Consider the following 18,070-nt stretch of genomic DNA (forward strand, 5'->3'; position numbering starts at 1 on the left):
TTTTTGAAGGTTAAACACCTCTGCACAAGAGGAAGTGCTGCATGACTTCCTCTTCCGAAGCTTCTAAATATCACACCACACGTAAATATCACACCAAACGTCAGTTTTTCCACTGACATGCATGTGCGGTTATCTAAATATATTCAGATCAGTTTTAGCAGACTGTGGGATCTGACATCACCTCTTTATTTAATTGTGATATCAAATGCGCATGTCAGTGTTTATTTATTACACACATAAAGCTGCTGGGACTGTTTACAAGTAGATTTATGTGTGTGCTTTATTGATATAAATCTGTTTGAACGTACGTCTTCTTTACAAATCAATAACAGTCGTTCTAAGAACCTGTTTCACAGATGAGTTTTACCCCGGATATCACTTGCTTCTGAAACCGTGAGTAAAGGTCCTATTGTATCTGCTTCTTTTATTAGTTACAAATGATGCATGAAGAGCATTTGTGGCACTATAACATCTCAGATCACAAGATGAGAGACAAAAGCAAAATCCCATAATACTTCAAGTTATGAATTGCAGTCATGGGCTTAATAAAGTCAGTTCTCTGGTCCTCAGGAGTGTGTTTGAGAGAGCAGTGAAACTAGGCGTGGGCCGAATACCGGTTCCTAGGTATACCGAGGTTTGAAAGAGTCAAGGTTTAAAAAACACTAAGGTATGAGCTGTGTTTACACAAAAATACATAATTAAGTCATGTAATGCAATGCTTGATGTTTAGCCCTAATATATGAACAAAAATATAGAGCATTATAATTTTCAGGCTTTATTTTTACCTGACTTAATAGGTTCTATGATTAAAACTTTGTGCCCAGTTGGAAAGTTGTTGTTTGTATACGCAGACATTTGAAAATAACACATTTTGCTGTTGTAATCACAATTCCGGAACCCGTGACACTTTTGCTAAAGGTTATCATACTGTCAACATCTTAAACCTGCCCACGCCGAATTGAAACAGATGATGGGATTTTATGAAAATCCACATTCTTCCAGATCTTTAAAAATAATCTCAATCACGTGATTATATGAGTTATTTATTTGTTTGTTTGATTACATTTCTAACTAGTTGAATCCATTAAGAACATAATTATCTGTAAACATTAACGCAACACATTTAAAAGTACTATAATATATGTTAATACGTATGAATTATTTACTCAAGTGTTGTATTATAAATTTGTTTAATTTTACGCTGTAATCAGATTGTCATGTGTATTCAGACTTTCATAATTTAAATGAAAATGTGTTTGCATTTCTCTATTAAACAATGTGAATAATGTGTTTGTAAAATTACATTAATATATTTATACAGTCTATATATCATGTGTATGCTTAGCATATACGTCTGTTTAATATCATATGTAAGGATGTTTGTTAATGTCTTATTAACAATTTTGAAAAATAGCCCATTGCTTTGTGTGAAAAAAATCTAGATTAATGCAACTTTTATACTGTATTTCTGCTAAAATTGTACAAAAACACAGTAGCAGCATCATTTGATGCCAGCTTCACCTCTCTGTTTTATTATACCATTAGAGTCAGGTGTTGTTGTCATTTTAATGTAATTTAACCGTGCTGCGCAGATCGAGCGGCGTATGACATCAAAGTTGCGCAGTGGAGCTCTCGCGATATTTTATTGTCACACGACGATTGGTCTGCGCAACGCAACACGAAGTCGTACACACCTATTAAATGATTATAAATGATTTAACAGCCCCCAAATCTGCGCGTGACGCGTCTTGAACCCCGTTCCAGGGAGCTCTCGTCTGATTGGCTGTCGATGACATCACCCTGCGCTCCGGTGACCGGCGGCAGTGCGGCGCGTCATTGGCTCGGACCCGCGTCAGTCTGAAGTGACAGCCGACCCGGACCCGCTAGAAACTCAAACTCGAGCTTTAAACGAGACGAGAGCAAAGCAGCACGGGAGGAATATGCTGCGGGACTCCGGGACCGGTTGACCGACTTCACACACCGGAAGAGACCGATAAAAACGTTTAATGTAAGTCCGATATCGCACTATTCAGTCAGTTTAGTAGTGCACAGATTTTGCTTGTGGAACATATAAACACACGATGCTTTTTATTACAACGTTATTATAATGTATGTGTAACAAATATTACAGAATGGATATTTTCTAGTCACATACTTCTGTTTAGAGTTTAGTTGATATTAAACTATATTTCTGAGACCTGCAATCTGTATTGATATCTATTGTGTAATATATGAACTCATGGGACAGTCTTTATTATAATGTATATGACAATTATACCGGATGACAATAAGAATGTGTTTTCTTTCTATAATTTAAAACTTAATTTCTCATCATTATCAGTCATGTCCAGAGCACAGAGATGTGGTGTGATGTGCCGCAGACAGATTTGACTGGTGTGCCTTATAGAGATCTGTACATCTACATTGTCGCCACATGAAATAATGACTGTGTCTGGCCGTAGATGCAGAACCTTTCCATATTTTATTCTCGGCACGTCCACATGCCGTGCTGGAGAACGGGCTGGGTGCTCTTTTGAATTTAATGGGGTCAGCAATTTGGTTTGGTACGCAGGGAGACGGTCTTGGGCATGAGATGCATGTTTGATAAGCGTTCTGGATATGTGACGGTTCAATGAATCTTGTGCAGCGAGGACAGACTGTACACTTCCTGTGTGATGCAGTGGTGTGCAGCTGGAGCTTCTCGCCTCAGAAAGTATTCGCCCCAAAAAGTGTTCGCCCCAAATCTACAAATGACTGAATTTAGTTGCGTTCGATAAGCGATGCGTCGCATGTCATTGTCTATTCATCACCTGCGTGAGATTCTTCTGCGGAACACGAAAGAAGATACTTTGAAGTATGTTGATCATCAACAACACCGTACTCCATTGGCTTCCATTGCTGGAACACAAAACCACGGAGACATTTCTCAAAATATCTCCTTTCGTGTTCCACTGAATGAAGTGTCACATACAGATTTACGATCACATTTCGTTTTTTGTGTGAACTATTCCTTTAACGTCTGACATTAATGTTCATACATCTTTTCTCCCGTCTTTCTCAGAGCACCGTTCAACTCGTACCCGTTGTTTCCATCCCGGACGTCTGAGTTCTCTTTGGAGCGCCTGTCCTCTGAGGTCTCTCCATGCCTCCATCTCCACTCGACGACAGAATTGTGGTGGCGCTGCCAAGGCCTATAAGACCTCAGGACCTCCGACTCTGCCTGGACACCAGCTACCTGGAAACCACCGTAGGCACCGTCGCTACCGTCGGCAAGGCGACGGTCATCAGCAGCAGCAGCACCACCGTGGTGAAGATCCAGGCGACCAAGCTTTCGTATATGCCCTCGTCCGGCGGCTCCACGCGCTCGCTGACGTGTGGATGCAGCAGTGCCAGCTGTTGCACGGTGACCACCTACGAGAAAGACGGCCAGACGCGCTCCCAGAGCCAGGTCAGCGCCAGCAGCCCGGACTTGAACTCGGGAGTGGGCTATGGCGACGCCCCCGCGGGCCGCGGAGAGGCGTACAGTGCGCCCAGTCTCACCTCGGCCGTGGCCCGGGGCGGCATGCGGGTCATCCACCCCAACGAGCTGGCGAGGAAGCTGACGCACTGCCCGGCGGGCCATCCCGTGGGAACCGTGCCCGTGATCATCGACTGTCGGCCCTTCATGGACTTCAACAAGAGCCACATCAGGGGCGCGGTGCACATCAACTGCTCGGACAAGATCAGTCGCAGGCGACTCCAGCAGGGCAAGATCACGGTGCTGGACCTCATCTCCTGTCGGCAGAGTAAAGAGTCCTTCAAGGGCATTTTTTCCAAAGAACTGGTGGTGTACGACGATTCCACGGTCGACCCCGGGCGCCTAACGCCATCTCAGCCCCTGCACGTGGTCCTGGAGTCTCTGAGAAGGGAAGGAAAGGACCCCATCATTCTTAAAGGTGAGGATCACCTCCTACTGTCAAATGAAAGTTGTTTTTTGAGGGTTTTGGTGTGTAGGTTTGTACTGAAGGACTTTATTTAGTAACTCGTGTGCGGCCCTTTTAATTTCACAAACACTAAAGCCTTCACAAACAGAACTTGTTGAATTATTCATTTCGACACATGACTTTTACTTCGATGGCATATGAATGTTCTGTACTTTCAAAGAGACTGCCGCCTTCTGACACATTACTCAAGATGTTACCTAGCTTGGAATTTTTGAACCAATAGTTTAAAATAATCATTCTTTTCGGTATCTTGTGCCATCTTCACACCCACGTAAGGTTTTCATTCTGTGTGGTCAGGTTATGAGATTGTGTGGATGTTTCACAGAAATTCTGGTGACTGTGAAATCTCGCACGAATCTTTAAATGTTTGGTTTATTTCTGGCTGTCTGCGGCGTGACACCGAACAAATTCATAGTGCTGTCAAACCATTCGTCGCGACTTATACGTATAATAATATGTGTGTATCTGTCTATAATGATTATGTTTATATGAAACACACACACATTTGTAATTTAAGTAAATTATATATTCAATAGCTAAAAGAAGTGTAAAAGGACAATTCTGGACCTTACATTTTGCGTTATGGATGTAACAAAAAAAACGCTCATGGAAATGTATATGTTACGAATATATTGAATCATCTTGTTTATATTTTATAGTCTAAACATTAGAAAAATGTCAGTCTATGAACGAATGTTCTTTTTTAAAAAAGGGAAATAAACGCGTTATGGATGTTACAAAAAAAGGACACGTTTTTGGAAAACGACACATTTTTGTGAATTAAAACGCACGAAACTGAAGCAATAATACTCAACACATAGTAAAGGGAATACTCTGTATAGAACAAAATATACTACTTATTATTACTATTACTATTATTATTATATACTTCTTAATATTACTTTATTTTCATTTCCATGTGCCTTTTAATGAGGAATATGGACCGTTATGGATGTGAGAGTCCTGAAATGGCACCTGACAAATCATGAAAAATCATGCACTAAAAATAAAATAAATATTTTCAAAACTTAAAGAGAGACCTCCAATGGATATTTGTACCACCGAATGTTAATATCTGTGCTGTTAGCATAGTAAAACCTTTGGTAAAAATGACTTTTTTTCATAGTAAGGTTGACACTTAAAATATTTCTTAAATAGTTACGTAAACAATGAGAAAAACAGAGATTCAGTAATGAAACGTGTATCCGACCCATTATCTGTTCAGTAGATTTGGTGGAAGGCTGGAGTTGTTGACCATTCATGTCCAGTCCAGCACATACATGCAGACGCAGCTGCTGTCACAGAGGGACACGGGCCACACGGCTCTGTTGGGCTGAGCTCTCGGAGCGAGGGCCATGTGCCACCGCATGCCTGCGCTCCCGTGTCTCCTGCCAGCAGCTGATGGTGAAGAACTGCTCGCATTCCACACGCTAACCGTCTTTCCCATGTTTGGAGAGCGGAGGGCAGAGCACGTCAGCCGCCGAGAGCAAGCAGAGATGTGTCAGAGCGCCGCGGCTCTGTGCCAAACCTGAGTAAACTGACCGCTTAGACAGCGTTTGAAGAGATCCTAGACACACGGCTGACAAAGGGAGACAGCAACATCTCGCTGCTCGTTTAACGCACAGTTTTTCTGAAAAGTTATTTACGAGGAGTATTGAAAGCAAATGAGACAAATTTATTGATTAAATGCTGAAAAGTATCAATACAACACTGTACGCTTACTAGCAAAATCACTTTCAAACTCGTATTAAAAGCTTTTTTTTGGTTCAAGTCCCTAGTTGTCTTCACTTATTAGGGTCCTTCGGTGTTAGCAGCATACTAGAGATGCTGTCAGAAATCTCTTGAAAAGTCAATTTTATTGGACTACTGCTGTTGATCTTTCGAGACGGTTAGGGGATCTCAATGTAATGCGAGTTTATCTTGTCTTTTTGGGAACGTGAGGCTGATTTGAATCGTCTGGTACATCTGCTCGCTCTACATTTGCCAGTTTTTGAGTGGCATACTTTGAGAACATCTGAGCAGCCAAATGTTGCTAGTGCTGCTTACGACAGGCATGCTAATATTTGGCATTGAGGATGGTTTTTTTTCGTGGTTTTTGTTAACAAACTATTCCTCTTGCTCATACAAACCCAGTAAACAACCCCCTAGCAACCAGCCAGAACACCCTAGCAACTGAATCGCAACTTGCTGAGAACAAAGTTGATGACTATTGGAAAGAGATTGACGTTTAGTGTTGTTACAGTGTGTTAAATGCTTGTTGTGTTAAGTGTATTGTTATCTTAGACGGACAGATGATGCATACAGGTATTTGCGGTTAGATGATGTCAGCATTTGTTGTTGTCTGTGCAGACACCAGTAGGGGTGGACTGACCAGTAGGACATTCTCTCAAAGTCGGCCGTCCCAATGGGCACAATGCACGCAATGCGAAGGCATTAGAGAGTCGGACACGTATGCATGTAACATAATGCACACGTTACGTACAGCTCCACCCCCTGCATCCCCCCCCCCGTTAACAACATTTGTCCAGGGCCGTATTTGCTTCCCAGTCCGCCCCCGGGCGTGAGATGTAAAGTGATGGATAAACAGGTGCTGCAGGTTCACATTTTGTCAACTGATATTTAACAGACAATGTCTTCCGCTGTGTGTTCATCAGATTAATGTTATTTGAGGAAGCTCAGATGTCTAGTGACAAGTTAAACACTTAATGTTTGCTTGTTTGCTGAAATTTGTTTGCGGATTATAACATATGTTTGCTTAAAGACGAGTGGGGCTCGTGTGGGTAATAAACCACTCTGACGAGTCGACACACATCACACTACAGACCTTTATTTTATTTTATTTTACTATTCTATTCTATTTAATGCCAAAAACCGTTGACATGCTTAACACGATACCATCATGTTAGTAAATTAATAAATGCAAAGATTTTTTAAAACTACTGTCAACTTTACCAGCCAGGCTTTGTCCAACTGACACTGTTTGAACTCAAAATCTACATTGTGCAAGTACATATTATATTATATGTATTGTTAAAGTATTATATTATATATTATACGTATATTTCCCTGATAGCACACATAATGTACATCTGGGAGACGTTTATTTGCTGTCTGGCTTATTTTTTAAACATTTGCTTATCTGCAATACGTTTCTGAGACGTCATCATACTTCTCATACACATCTAGAAGTCTGTAAGTTGTTTATGATTAAGAATGGATGTAAAACTGCACTTTCTAAGACGGTTATCAGATGTTTTCCAGATCATTAGCAGACATCTTACAGATGCACCTGTTGTATCTGAGTTAATGTATTATATACGTCTTTTATTATTTTATATATATTTATATACATTTACAGCAATGCGTCTGGCAGATGGTTTTATTCAACGTGATTTAGGAGAAAATTAATTTAATTAATCTGTGTGTTCTTGGGATGGAAACCCATGACACTTACATTGCTCATTATTAAATACTCAACTTAAGTAGTTCAATAAAAAATGTAGTTAAAAAAATATTCATATACATATTTTTATTCATTTACTGAAGCTTAAACAGCTCTTGACACCAAACGTGTCTAATCTGATCATTCTGAATATGAGTATGAGAATAATATTCAGCATTATCATTCATTTGATTACGATGTCTGTTCACTACCAAATGGAAAAACAATCAATACTGTTATTGAGAGACGGATCATCTGCTTTAAAGAGCCGTTTGAGCTTGTCTGTGTATTATCGTCTACCTTTGAATATATAACTATTCATTACAAATCCTTTCACATGGGTGTGCCAAACGATAAAACCATAGACCTCTTCATAGTTTCAATTGTGTCAACAGTGCATCAGACGTTAACGTCTTTTTGTTCATCTGTCTCAGGAGGTCTTGCTGGTTTTCGACAGAGCCACGAGGATCTCTGCGAACACTCTCTCCAGCCGTCAGAAGGGCAGGACGGCAGAACCGCCACAGGCTTGTCGGGGGCGCTACCTCATTCTTTACCCTCCACACCAGATATAGAAAACGCAGAGCTGACCGCCATCCTTCCCTTCCTGTTCCTAGGCAACGAACGGGACGCTCAAGACCGAGAACTAATGCAGCGGCTGAACATCGGTTACATCCTCAACGTGACCACCCATCTGCCGCTCTATCACTATGACCTCGGCCTCTTCAACTACAAACGTCTGCCGGCCACCGACAGCAACAAACAGAACCTGCGGCAGTACTTTGAGGAGGCGTTCGAGTATATAGGTACGACATCTTTCTCGTGCTCTTTATTTCACAGAGGGTTTTGAGATCTAAAGTCTTTTGTTTTGTTGTCAACAGAAGAAGCTCATCAGGCCGGTCAGGGGCTCCTCATTCACTGCCAGGCGGGTGTGTCGCGTTCCGCTACCATCGTCATCGCTTACCTGATGAAGCACACTTGGATGACCATGACAGACACATACAAGTTTGTCAAGTCTCGGCGGCCCATCATCTCCCCCAACCTCAACTTCATGGGTCAACTTTTAGAGTTTGAAGAAGATCTTAATAACGGCGTCACTCCACGTATACTCACACCTAAACTCATGGGCGTGGAGACGGTCGTATAGCATCCACGGGTCCGAATGGACCTTCTTCTGGGCTTAAAGAGAATTTCCGCATTGGAATATCCTTACATGGTTCTCCTTCACTCGCAACCTTTTGGGATGAGCATTTCAAAATGAGAGTTGGAAATGCGATCTGCATGAGGAAAACAATCCCGGTCCGGTGTTAAGAGACAAAAACACTGTGTTTGCGGTCATTTGATGCTTTTGGCCGCTTTGGTGCTTGCTTTTGCTCCCAGGAGAGACGGGAAGGATGTTTTGGTGTGCCAGTATTTTCATTTTATTTTTATACAGTAGATCGACCGCTGGCGTGGCCGTGAAGAGTCTAAAGGCTTCAGTGTGCAATACTTTCTGTTCGTCAAACCACCAGATGAGTGATGTGTTTATAACCATCACTTACATGACTCTTGTGTTTTTCTTACGGCTTTTTTAGTTTTAATGTGGACCTGATATTCTCTGTGCCAGATGATCTGCGGCTTTTATCTTTGTGACATCACAGCGTTTATATTGGATAAAACCACCTAAACCAGCGCGTGAATGCCGGTGTGCGTGAGCGTGTGTCATTGATCACGATCACAACAAACTTCTGATTATTCGAGTTATTGCATGAAGATTAAAAGCATATTGACCATATTAATATTGAATAATCGTGGTGTAGTTACATACATTTGCTTGACGATGAAAAGAACAGTAAGCAGAATGAGATCTTTTCCATTCGAGTGATTGAGTGTGATGAAAACTCACCGTGGATTTACAACAAAGAAAAAACACCTTCAAACCAACCATGGTTTTGCTTAACTTACCATGTTTTTTGTAGTAAAACTGTGGTTATTCAAATGGTGATCAGTTTGTAAAAAACAACAACATGGTGACTGCACTTTTCCATTTTACTACAAAAAAACAACAATTTCGGTTTGAAATGTCACCATAACAGGGAGACTTCACCCAAAATTAAAAATTCTGTCATCATCAGGACAAAATACAACAGCAGTCAAAAGTGCCCCACAACTATTTGCTGTCCTACATTCTTCAAAATATCTTCTTTAGTGTTCAACAGAACAAAAAAAACGCTAAAGTATTTCTTCCTACTATGGGAGTTAATAGGAGGCAAGATCTGTTTGGTTCTTAGCATTCTTACAAATATCTTTCTCTATACATATTTGGATCAACTCGAGGTGAGTAAATGATGACAGAATTTTAATTTTCGGGTGAAGTATCCCTTTAAGACACCGTTACACACTCAAAAAAATAAAAGCTCCCAAAAAGTTCTCTGTCAGGTTATATGGTTCTATACAAAACCATTAATATCCACAAAACCTTTTGGTTGCACAAAAGTATTTTCAAGAATCTTTGACTGAAAAAAAATGCTGCAAGGAACCCTTTTCACGCCTTTATTTAAATGTCATTGTGTTTGTGTGTGAATGAGAAGCGTCTGTTCTGTTTTTTCTGTGTTGATCTCAGTTCAGGTGAGATGTGTTCTCGTGACCTCAGACTGGCCGATTTGTGGTGAATTTCAACTTCTCAGCTTCAGACTTTGCCGTCAGTAATTGTGCCTCTATCGGTGCCTTAACCCAGGATCACTTGTGATGAGATGGAACTGTGTATGCTTCAAGAGTGTCTGTGTGTTTTTAACGTGTCGGAGATAGAGTCCTGTGTGTTAGAAAGCTTCTGAGCTGAACGATGTTGACATTTGTTTCATTATTGCGAGGCTGATCGTGTGTCACTTTAAATTGGGGCTTTAAATGATTTATAAGTAAGAATTAGCAGTAGCTCTTATTTCCCATGAAAACACTTAAATGCTGTGAAACGAACCAACTCTGGGTTTGTCTAAATATTGAAATGTGCAAGAATATATTACTCTGTTAAAATAGAAGCTTTTTTTCTAAATGATGTTTCTATTCTTCAGATTTACACAAATTTGGGCTTGTTTGAAAAATTGCACATTGCTAAACTTTTCATGCTATACAAAAATGTAATACACTTGTGATTTTTTAATGGAATTTCAATTTTGAATTTGTGAAGAAGTAAACAGTAAAGTAAAGTCAGCAAACGTTATTGGTAAATAAACCATAAACCCTTAAAAACCATGGTTTTACCATAGTAAAAGTGTATTAACCATGATTTTCGGTGGATTTATCATCATCTATAGTTTTACAAAAAATATCATGGTTTATCCAAGGTGACTGTAGTAAAACCATAGTTTGTTTTCATACTGGAACCCATTGTTTATGCAGTTTTGAGCAGGCTAATCTCTACTTTATCTGAACCTGTAATGATTATCATGTAAGTCTGGTTCAAACCAGAGGAACAAAACATTGAACCAAAGTCCCTCACAGCCAGAAACCGAATCACATCGTCTCTTTCCGATTCATTCTGATCATCCGGTTCAAATGTTGGACTACGATTTCTGAACGCAAAGCACATCTTGACTATTTGCCGTGCTTCAAAGCTTTCTTGTACTGTATATTTACTGCTGTACGCTGAAGGTCTGAAGAACGTGACCGTTCGGCCGATGCGCAAATGCAAATCGCAGTCGCTTTATTTTCATATGCTGGTTTTCTGTCACTTTGGTGTGTCACACTGTGCTTGTACGAGCGTAACCCCGAGCATCTGAATCCGGCTCAAGGATTTAAAGGGCAGAAACACTCCGGGTGAGCTCACGGTAATATGGGATTTTCGCAGCTGTCGGACCTCTATGCATTGTTTATCTTTTGCACTGACTTCAAATGGAAATCAACAGCTATTTTATTTGATTACTTTTCCCACAAAGGTGCTATGATGCTGGAGGCCTTCCGCAATGTTTTTGCATGACCTGCTTTGGTAAAGCGTCTTCCTGTAAGCCAAGAGCTCTCTCTTTAAATGTCAGAGTTCAAAACACTGTTATTTTCTAATGTGAGGTTTGGAAATAAACCAAATTGAAAAACGATTCTGAGTGACTTGTTGAGTGTTTGTAAAGCACAATCCTTGTATAAACACATGACTCTAGAGAAGATTTTATGGGTATTCGTTCGGGCAAACATCACTGTTACTTTTGTTCCTATTTCAGATGAAGGATTTGATAAATGAATGATAATCACATCATGGGATTTGTCGAGGAGAGATGTGCTGTTTTGTGACTGATGCAACTTACAGTTTTTGTGTACAATGGAAGTCAATTCAGTGTTGTGTGGTCATCATTATTCATCTGTGTTCTGCGGAAGAAAGACAGTCATACAGGTTTAAAATGAAAGAATTTTTCTCGTGGAGGAACCAATTAAACAACCAATAATGTATCTCCAAATAGCAACATTTGTTCATTTTAGATTTAGTTTGTAATATTCAATGTTTGATAATTTGTGAACAAGAAGATCGACGTTGTGAACATAGTGTTGTGTGTTGTTGCCCCTGTGTAACTTTGCTGCTGGTCTTCACCATCTATATTTGTTCTGTGATTTGGGTTTCTCGTCCCTCCCGGCTGTGGTATACTGGGATTGTCTGAACGGGGGGGTCGGGGAGTCAACGAGGGCTTCGGTAAATTTCTCACCATAGGAACAGAGCCCCAAAATAGTTTTAGTGGGCTTTCTAATTAGAAAGGATGAGAGTACCGCCTCATTAATTTCGTCCAATCATTCGTGTCGGGGTCTGGCACACGGGAATAGCCCGGGTCACTGCCCTGACGCCCTTGGTGTCTCCGTTATGGACGTATTAGGAAAAGTGAAGCTCTGACAACAGAGCCGTGAGGAGGGGTCAGACGTTACCCCTCATGCAAATTCACGTTTAAAATTTCAACAATCGTGAGTCACTTGTTGACACACAGTATGAATACAGAGCTGTTTTGATGAGAAATGTTTGAGCTCATATAGAGACACTGAGGTGCATTTACTTTGTTGCAGGCGAAAGACCTGAAATCCCCAAATTTAATCTCATTTATGATATTTTTTATAAGAGACTTGTGTCACAGAAAGTAAAGCACACAGTGACACATTTGAGGGCGTCTGATGGAGGGTCAGCTGTCAGGGGATGTCCCATCCACGAGACATTTCAAAAGTGTGTCATGACTGAATAACACTAAAAGTACCTGCATTCATGGTGCTGTTTGGTGTTTTACTTTTTTTTCACATTTTAAAATGCTTAAAAAATAAGTTTTCGTCTTTCCAGAATTTATTTTGGAGGTGAAAAAGTTGGCAGTGAGATATGACTGCGTCACTGGTAACTGTTTTGACGCCTGCAGGTTAACCCTGGTTTATATATATATATATATATATATATATATGACCCTTAATATGCTTAGTTTCTAGAAAGAAAGAAAAAAAAATTACCATGCAAATTAATAAAAAAATGTAACTACATGATATAATGCTATAAAACCAGTAGCCTACTAAATCCCTCTCTCTCAACAAGTCTCCATTTTTTGTAATTGGCATTTTATCCATTTCATAATAATTTGACAACTTTTAATGTGCACAATAGCGTGCATATTTATTATTTCTGATAACAATCAAAAGAAACGAAAAGAAGCGTTACTAAACGTGGCTTTCCAATATTTTAATTGTAGACTGCGATACCAAGCTCAACCGCTAGATGTCAATATACCAAACGGTTCCTTCAATGCGACCAAACTACAGGACCGAATCAACAAATTGTTTATTTGATAAAATGAACATACCACAAAATTTTTATTAAATACAATTATTATACAGTTAGTAAAATTAGATAAAACGGGCTATATTATGGGCTACGTTGATCTGAGACTGTGTCAGAGTTTAATGAATTGAAGTTGTGTCTGTGCTGTTTAAATCGAAAATTACTTCAGTAATGAGATAGGATCAGGCTGATAGAAGAATAAGCGATGGATAAAAACCCAGCACTGATGTACTCAGAACTGACGTGCAGTGTTGGGTGTAACTAGTTACGAAATAATTAATTACTGTAATTGAATCCCCTCAAAAAAGAAAAAAAAGTAAGTAGATTCCTCTTAATCCTATGTAGTTTAATTAAATTACTTCAGATGTAATTGAACTAAATACTGTGTAATGTATACACAATAGTGTGTCTTACTTTAAAATGCGTGCGTTAATGTAACATTATCACATTTGTAATACTTTAGTCAGTTAATAAGAGTACTTTATGTAGTTTTATATAATTTATTTGAATTAATTAAGAGTCGTTTCGTGTCTATCCTTGAATTGCTCAACTAATCAAGGTCAATATAAGATACAGATTGTAATTAGTAACTAAATACTTTTTGGATATTGTCATTTGTACAGTAATCTAATTACACCATTTAATATGTCATTAGTAACTAGTAAGTAATTACTTCTTCAGAATAACTCACCCAACACTGCTGACGTGTAGTGAGCCTTAATGGAACCGAGAAGAATATTTTAGGCTAACATTCTGGGAGCGTTCCCCAAACGTTAGTTTCAGGTTCCCAGAAGTTTTTTTAAGGTTTGTGTTTGGTTATCTTTTCGGAAATCGAACGTTTTTTATGGTTTATATAACGTAACAGGAACATTCCCATAAAGTTAATTTTTTACCTGTTAAGAATGGCATCTGAAATAAGATTTTTGACATGTAAGGAATTCATTATTGATTTCTGAAATTGAAGTTGAGTGGTAGTCTATTGTGATATTTAACTAGTAAAAATACAATAACAGATATCCAAAATTACGTGTTTACTAGTTTAAATTAAATGATTGATATCAAGAATACACATTTCTGCGATTGAAGAAGTGATTGTTGATAAAAATAATTCACATTTTAACTAGTTAAAATGTAATAACTGATATCAAAAATAGCAGTTGTTAGTAGAAATGATATTCTTCATATGAAGAATTATAGTATGTAATAGTAAAAAATTCATTGTTGATATCAAAAATTAATATCCTGAGAATGATGAAAGCTAAATCGGCTTGCCATATCCGTTAGATTCGCAACTGATCTCTGAAAGATGTTTAGTTCTGTATAGACACACTGTTCTTAAACACTGTCACTCTTTTTTTAACTCGATGTTTACAGTTTGTCTGTATTTGTAAATTACTGTTGCTGTGGCCTGGTTTTAAAGCCTGCCTCGTTCATCCAGTGTGGATGAGCTCTGGAGAGACTTTCACTCAGAAGTGTGTCTATACGCGGGCGTCTCCCGAGACAACAGCTGCGCTGACCGTTACATTGATCTCGACGTCTATAAAAGCAGCAGTGATGAAAACGCGGAATCCCATTCGCTCATGATATAATCAGGTCATGATACCCAAAATTGCATAAATGTAATGTGATTATGTGTCACGGCTCAGATGCATCATACCTGTGGCGTCTTTGCTGTGACATCGTCGTTTAGATAATTAAATCGAGTCACGAATTCAACATTTGTTAGCATTTAGAGTCACTGGTAATTTTGAGTGAAGGCCTATTTCTGTGTGAACCCAAAAGTTGGGTGAGTCCATATTTTACTCAGCCAAAACGCAAAAGGATAGAAACTTATACATTTTCATTGGAAACGCATCATATCATAATTGATTTATTAATGGTATATCGGCCGATATCATCATAGTCAGCGATGATTTTAGTAAACGGGTCCAGCTGTCTGATGCGCGTCCGTATATAATCTCGGTCTATATTTGTGTGCTGGTTGTTATATTGACAGTAAACAGAGGGTAAACAGAAGCAGGAATATCAAGTCTTAGTTTAGCAGTAGGGAAGAGGTTGAGATCCTCCGCTGTAATGAGAGTCATAATGAAAATCTGTCCTTGCATAGCTGAAATGATCTTGCTAGAGCTGCAGACGCTTCCCTGTTTAAACCCAGCCACATGTCCCGCATCTAAATTTAGCCTGAAATATGAAACAATCACAATAAAGGAGCTATTTATAATATCTGTGATGTGTTGTGGCCATTGAGTTATCTCTCAACATTACATAGTGAAGCAGGCAGCTGTCAATCAAAAAAATCATATTTTCATTCATCAAAATCGTATTCTTGAACATCCAATAGAAGAGCAGAGTTTCTGAAGTCTAAGCTTCGAACAGGCAAAAACAAAACGTGTTATTGTTATGTTATTCCTTTAAAAAGTCTTTCCTTTAGAAAGGGGCTGGCCAAACTTGCCAATCGTTTTTTCTGTTTTAAACTTGACCAAATTTTACTCGATTTCTCTGAAAGCAAGAATATACAATCTTATATGATACATATGAACATCATTGCTTCTGAATATATTGTTTTAAATGCATTGAAAAGCAAGACCAAAAAGTAAAGATTTTTGCGGCGCAAGCAATAATATCAGCACTTGTTCTGCAAAACATGATTTATATAAAATAAGACATTAAATGTGGATTTATGAGAATTGTTCCAAAGTCTTACCTCACAACAGTCACAGCACGTGAATTACTTTAAGCACCTTTAAGAGCTTTTGCAAAAGTGCTGAAAAGTTTAATCTCATATTTTTGTCATTTTAAAGGCAATTTCTAAGGACTTTTTGATATTTTACTTTAAACACAAAAGACTTTTGGATAGACGCTCGGAGGCATTTGGCGCGAAAAAACAAACCGTTAATCTGAGCGGAGCAGCGCGCGACACCTTACCTCATATCTCATATCAATCTTTTTATTTACGAAGTTTTACAAAGAACATCCAAGACTGATGTTATAACATTTATGGATGCTCTCCAGGTTAGAGGTCGTTTAAAAACAACAAGTCTAAGGTAACGAGTCCGACATTGTATCGTAACTACGACAAAGTTACCTCATATTTATATAACGTGAACTCTCTTTCTGGTTTATATTAGGTGCTAACGTTGAAATATCGAGGTTGACGTTACGTGGAAAATGTCGGCGGATGAAAGGTATTTATTATGATAAAAAACGTTATGTTGCTAGCTTTGCTAACTTGGGTATTTTATTGCTTAAACTTAATATATTCGAGTGTAATGTGTGTAGGATGCAGAGATGACTTTATGAAACTGACATAAGTAAACTAATCTGTTTTTAGTTCATAAAGACAGAGAGATTATAATACACAAACTTACAAGACAAAATCGATGTTCATCACAGGTAAATAACACACAACTGTCTCTGTTTATTTCAGTCGATGTTAATCATGTTTATGATTCTACTGCCACCTGGTGTCCTGACAGAGAAATACACGTGACCACTGAACCTTATTTACAGCATCTGTTAATAAAACACACATTGCCTATTATAGAAGAGCTGTTGAATGATCATAATAAACATTGTGTGTGTGTGTGTGTGTGTGTGTTTGTGTGTGTGTCATTGAGTTTGTTGAAGACTCATGGTTGTGACTCTCAGTCACATTCTCATCTGACAGAAAAACGAGTGTTATTGTAGAGAGCAGACTCATCGCTGTCAACATGTTGAGTAGGATGTTAACCGTCTGTGATGTCTGCAGACTCACTCACACATACAGACTGATATTGGAGGATTTGCGTCGTTGTTTGTCCAATATTGGGTTGTAGTAGGAAAGTGAGGAAGAGACCTGCGCTGTTTCTCTAGACATAATGATTCCTGTGGCATGTAAAGACAGCATAATAAAAATAATTGTAATATCATGTATATCATATTATTTTGGTTTCTCACCTAAATATTAATTGCCTAAGACCAAAAATTAAATGAATGCGCAAGTTGCAGGCTTTAGACTCCCAGACTTAAGGGAAAGTTTGAGCCGTCTTGACTTAAAATAAATTGCCCTAATATATCTAAAAATATGTCATTGCCATTGTTTTGTTTCAAGATGCATACAAGTAATATATATTATCTAATGCATTTGAATAAAAGCGACTTAAATATCCTAATTTAACTAAGGCACAGTCCTGGCTTAAGCTAAACCTTGTTTGAGAAACCGGGCCTAAGTCTTGTTTTCAGAAAAAAAGAGCAAAATTAAGTAAGTGGGGAAAGAAAAATACACTTAATTCAAAGGAAAAACAAGATTATATAGATGAAGATTCTTAGTTTATTGTTTTTGTAGTTTTAAGCATAAACTCACTTAATTTTGTTAAGCTTTTCAGACTACAAAACATAATTTCTCGGTTTATTTACCTCTCAAATAAGTATGTGTTGTTTTAATAATGTTTATATAGTTTTGGTAAGTTTTGCATTGAAAAGATCCACTCACAATTTACAAAATGTTAAAAATGTATCTTTTGTTATGTGTCCTGCTGGTGCCCTCTGGTGGACATAATCATGTATTACAGATCCGTGACCAGGAGTTGCCACACATGTCAGAATAATATCATGAATATATCCTCTTATACAGTATGATCTGACGTCACCCTCATGTAAACTAATGTGCAAACTGCTCTTAAAGTGATAGTTCACCCAAAAATGAATATTCTGTCGTCGTTTATTCAGCCTGGTGTCATTATATACCTGTTTAAATGACTTTGTTGGGATGAACACAGAGACAGATATTTGGAAGAATGTTAGAAATTTTAAATTAGGTTTGACTGCCATAGAAGAGAAAATTAAATGTTTGTTTTCCTAAATTCTTCAAACTATCTCACTTTATGTTCAACAGAACAAATAAAG

General features: G+C 38.5%; 1 protein-coding gene and 2 long non-coding RNA genes across 6 annotated transcripts; 2 read left to right on the plus strand and 1 right to left on the minus strand.

Annotated features, from left to right (window-relative positions):
- The first annotated feature begins 54 nt into the window (after nucleotides 1-54).
- On the plus strand, nucleotides 55-11,489 carry dusp10 (dual specificity phosphatase 10). 4 transcript variants are annotated; one of them, XM_056765075.1, is made up of 6 exons: nucleotides 55-393; nucleotides 571-667; nucleotides 1,724-2,008; nucleotides 3,062-3,935; nucleotides 7,860-8,228; nucleotides 8,304-11,489. In XM_056765075.1, the coding sequence occupies exons 4-6, from the start codon at nucleotides 3,143-3,145 to the stop codon at nucleotides 8,567-8,569; spliced, it is 1,428 nt and encodes a 475-aa protein (XP_056621053.1). In that variant the 5' UTR covers nucleotides 55-393; nucleotides 571-667; nucleotides 1,724-2,008; nucleotides 3,062-3,142; the 3' UTR covers nucleotides 8,570-11,489. The 4 variants fall into 4 exon arrangements, with proteins under 4 accessions (XP_056621053.1, XP_056621052.1, XP_056621054.1 ...); XM_056765074.1 differs by lacking the exon at nucleotides 571-667; XM_056765076.1 differs by lacking the exon at nucleotides 571-667 and having other exon boundaries at nucleotides 1,765-2,008.
- LOC130434754 (uncharacterized) lies at nucleotides 3,779-16,610 on the minus strand. The gene is made up of 3 exons (XR_008908710.1): nucleotides 16,555-16,610; nucleotides 11,694-11,754; nucleotides 3,779-3,898 (listed from the first exon to the last, which is right to left on the minus strand). It is a non-coding gene; the product is annotated as an uncharacterized LOC130434754 (long non-coding RNA).
- On the plus strand, nucleotides 15,897-17,094 carry LOC130434753 (uncharacterized). The gene is made up of 3 exons (XR_008908709.1): nucleotides 15,897-16,230; nucleotides 16,315-16,371; nucleotides 16,614-17,094. It is a non-coding gene; the product is annotated as an uncharacterized LOC130434753 (long non-coding RNA).
- Nucleotides 17,095-18,070: the final 976 nt, after the last annotated feature.

Source organism: Triplophysa dalaica, chromosome 13, assembly GCF_015846415.1.
Source record: "Triplophysa dalaica isolate WHDGS20190420 chromosome 13, ASM1584641v1, whole genome shotgun sequence".
NCBI lineage: Eukaryota > Metazoa > Chordata > Actinopteri > Cypriniformes > Nemacheilidae > Triplophysa > Triplophysa dalaica.